Raw genomic sequence first — 3717 nt, 5'->3', positions numbered from 1 at the left:
AATTCTCCAGGCCAGAATACTGGAGTGAGTAGCCTTCCCCTTTTCTAGGGGATCTTCCCAACCCAGGAATCAAACCCAGGTCTCCCGCATTGCAGGCAGATTCTTTCCCAGCTGAGCTTTGATTACTGATGTGTTTCTTTTTTGTCCCAACAGAAGCACTCGAAGCCCAAGTCAGGAGAGCGAGTCAGAGCAGGGCTCCTCCACAATGGAAGTGAGGCTTCTTCTCTTAGGGAAGCGTGGCGCAGGGAAAAGTGCCACAGGAAACAGCATTCTGGGCAAAGCCGTGTTCAAGTCCAGGTTCAGTGAGCAGCCGGTGACTAGAAGCTGCCAGAGAGAGAGTGGGATCACGCAGGGGAGGGAGGTTGTGGTCATCGACACCCCCGACCTTTTCTCTTCAATAGATGACATTGCTTTTGTGGATAACATTAAGTGCTGCTTGGAGCTCTCGGCTCCCAGCCTCCATGCTCTGCTTCTGGTAGTTTCCCTTGGCAACTATACGGTGGAGGACAGACAAACAGCCGAGCACATCCAGAAGGTGTTTGAAGAGAAAGCCAGAAGGCACACCATTATCGTCTTCACGCGAAAGGACGAAGATGGCTCGCTGGAGGACTATGTTAAGAACAACACATCTCTTCAGGACTTGGTTCAGTGCTTTGGTGGTCAATACTGCGCTTTCAACAACAAGGCAAGTAAGGATGAGAATGATGCCCAGGTGAAGGAGCTCCTCTGCAAGGTCAAGTATTTGGTGGAAAACAACGGACCATATGCGGTGAACTTAAGGGATGAAGACCGTAGCCTCCAGGTGAGAATTCTTGTTAAGGTCTCCAAGGATCTCTGTTGTTAAAGCTGGTGAGATAAAGGCACAAATAAGTGAAATGTTGCATAGGATTTTTTTTTTTTAAGGACACGGCAACCCACTCCAGTATTCTTGCCTGGGAAATCCCATGGACAGAGGAGCCTGGCAGGGCTCCATGGGGTCATGAAAATGTTGGGCACGACTTATCCACTAAACAACGACAGCAATAAGGGGATATTTATCCATAAACTGGAAAGATGAGGCTACTTTACTTGCAAATTAATAGATACATTTAAGTCCTTTTCTGACTTTACCCTTCATAGTGCTGGACACACAAATGACTCATTAGACCCTCTCTTCCCTTGGCTTCAGTAAAACCACGCTCTCCTTGTTTTCTTCTCCTCTCTTGCTACCGAACAGTTTGCTGAGTCCACCTCTACGATCTCTTAACAGCTGACATCTTCAGGGCTTGATTCAAGCCCTTCCTCCACTCTTGACACTTTTTTCTCCCTCAGGTGATTCTGCATTTTTACAGCTTTGAGCTTTAGCTATGGCTAATAGTTTCCAAATTAATCCCTTCAGTCTAGGTCCTTCCTCTGAGTTCTGATTCCTTTATCCATCCGATTGCTATTTGACGTTGCTCTCATAGTGTATCTCAAAATTAACATGTCCAGAATTTTGTTTTTCCCTCTGAAATCTGTACAACTTCAGTTCTCTTCTCAATGACTGTCTTGCTCACCATGCTTTTCAAACCTAAGCGCAGATGTCAGCTTTGAAACCACTGCCAGCTGGCATCTGGCTTCCAGGGTGTCATCGTCTTGTGTGACTGAGGCACCTGGAAGCCACCTGCTTCTCTCTGTCACCATGACTACCATCTGATCCAGGTCAGCCTCTGCTCCTGCCTGTTCAGTTCAGTCGCTCAGTCATGTCTGACTCTGTGACCCCATGGACTGCAGCACGCCAGGCCTCCCTGTCCAATACCAACTCCCAGAGTTTACTCAAACTTGTGTCCATCGAGTCAGTCATGCCATCCAACTATCTCATCCTTTGTCATCCCCTTCTCCTCCTACCTTCAATCTTTCCCAGCATCAGGGTCTTTTCAAATGAGTCAGTTCTTCACATCAGGTGGCCAAAATATTGGAGTTTCAGCTTCAGCATCAGTCCTTCCAATGAATATTCAGGACTGATTTCCTTTAGGATGGACTGGTTGGTTCTCCTTGCTCTCCAAGGGACTCTCAAGAGTCTTCTTGCCTGTACTATTTTACAATTACTCTTTTTCCCCCTTATTCATTCTTGTGCCTTACCCTTCCTGCACCCATCCATTTCACACAAATAGGTGGAGTGCTATTTTAGTTGATTTTAAGACTTCTGATTTCATGCCAATTTAAGAAACATTTTATTTATTTATTTTTTATTTTTGGCTGTGCTGGGTCTTCATTGTCGCCCATGGGCTTTTTCTAGTTGTGACAAATGGTGGCTACTCTAGTTGCAGTGCACGGGCATCTCATTTCAGTGGCTTCTCTTTTTGTGGATCACGGGTTCTAGAGTATTCAGGCTTCAGTAGCTTTGGGACTTGAACTCTAGAGCACAGGCTCAGTAATTGTGGCACCTGGGCTTAGTTGCCCTGCAGCATATGGAATCTTCCTGAACTAGGGATTAAGCCCATGTCCTTTGCATTTTCAGGCAGATTATTAACCACTGGACCACTAGGGAAGTTTCATGATTTCATGCCAGTTTAACTGTGGGGAGTGAGGCTTCTCCAGGCAGTTGAAGGGGATGTTAATTATGTGTTTGGCTGTCCATCCTTCATTGTCTCCAGTTGTCTGTCTGGATGGGGAAGGATTCAAATTGTGCTGGATCTCACGTTAGAAGCATCACCTCTCTCCTGGGGGTGCAGTGAAGGAAGAAGACCTTGGAGATAACATGGGAAGCTTGATTTCCAATCTTCTCCCTTCCCTGTCCTTCAAAGGCACTGCACAAGCCTCACTTGACTGGTTTCTTCTTCCAGGGAGTCCAGAAGCTCTCCTTAAGCTTCTGGATTTTCTCCAGGAATAGCAAGGACCCTGGGAGACTTTGGAAAGAATTACTGTTACTAGTGGAAATAGTATGGGCTTCCCTGATGGCTCATAGTGGGGACTGTGGGAAAGTAAATTTAGAAAGTGCTTTAGGAACAATCCCTGGGTGAGATGGCATTTAAGCCCCACAAATCCACCTAGACATGGAAGTAATCCAGATTTCCATCAAAAGATGAATGGATAAAGAAGCTGTGGTACATATATACAATGGAATATTATTCAGCCATAGAAAGGAACACCTTTGAATCAGTTTTAATGAGGTGGATGAACCTAGAATACAGGTAGATGAACCTAGATACAGAGTGAAGTAAGTCAGAAGGAGATAAACAAAGAGAAACCCAACCTTCTTACTTCTGGGAAGCCTATTGCAGCAGTAGCAACAGTGGGGTCCCAAGATCAGTTTCATCATGGATGAAACTACACAGGCCAGCAGGGACCATGACCATGAACATGACTGATTTGACCACATTCTAATCATCAAATTACTCTGAATTATATACTTGTGTCTCCATTCCTTTACATTGTGAAAAACAGATTTTAGATCTGTGTGCCTCATTTCCCCTTTTTGTTTTCTTTCTAGGATTCTGTGAATGAAGACACATCTCAGCATAGTATGAATGAAGACACATCTCAGAGGAAGGACCATCCACATGGTAAGATAATCCATAAAAACTGTTAAGCTCATATCTGTATTCTTTTGAATGCATCATGCATCAAAATAAAGTGGAAAATTATCTAGATAAGTTAGAACAAAAACTCATCCTGTAATAATGAGCGATGTTGAGCATGTTTTCATGTGTCTATTAGCTATCTGTATGTCTTCTTTGGAGAAATGCAAGCTTAGGT

At 44.6% G+C, this 3717-nt stretch overlaps 1 protein-coding gene across 2 annotated transcripts in view; it reads left to right on the top strand.

Moving 5' to 3' along the window:
- Positions 1-3717, top strand: part of GIMAP8 (GTPase, IMAP family member 8) — a 28343-nt gene that overhangs the window by 6147 nt on the left and 18479 nt on the right. For both annotated transcript variants that reach the window (XM_010843850.1, XM_010843851.1), the window contains 2 exons: positions 154-802; positions 3452-3524. In XM_010843850.1, the coding sequence (XP_010842152.1) occupies positions 154-802; positions 3452-3524 (722 nt within the window). The remainder of the gene's footprint in view (positions 1-153; positions 803-3451; positions 3525-3717) is intronic.

This window comes from Bison bison, unplaced genomic scaffold, assembly GCF_000754665.1.
Source record: "Bison bison bison isolate TAMUID 2011002044 unplaced genomic scaffold, Bison_UMD1.0 scf7180017864191, whole genome shotgun sequence".
Lineage (NCBI taxonomy): Eukaryota > Metazoa > Chordata > Mammalia > Artiodactyla > Bovidae > Bison > Bison bison.
This window is presented reverse-complemented; position numbering and strand designations above follow the sequence as displayed.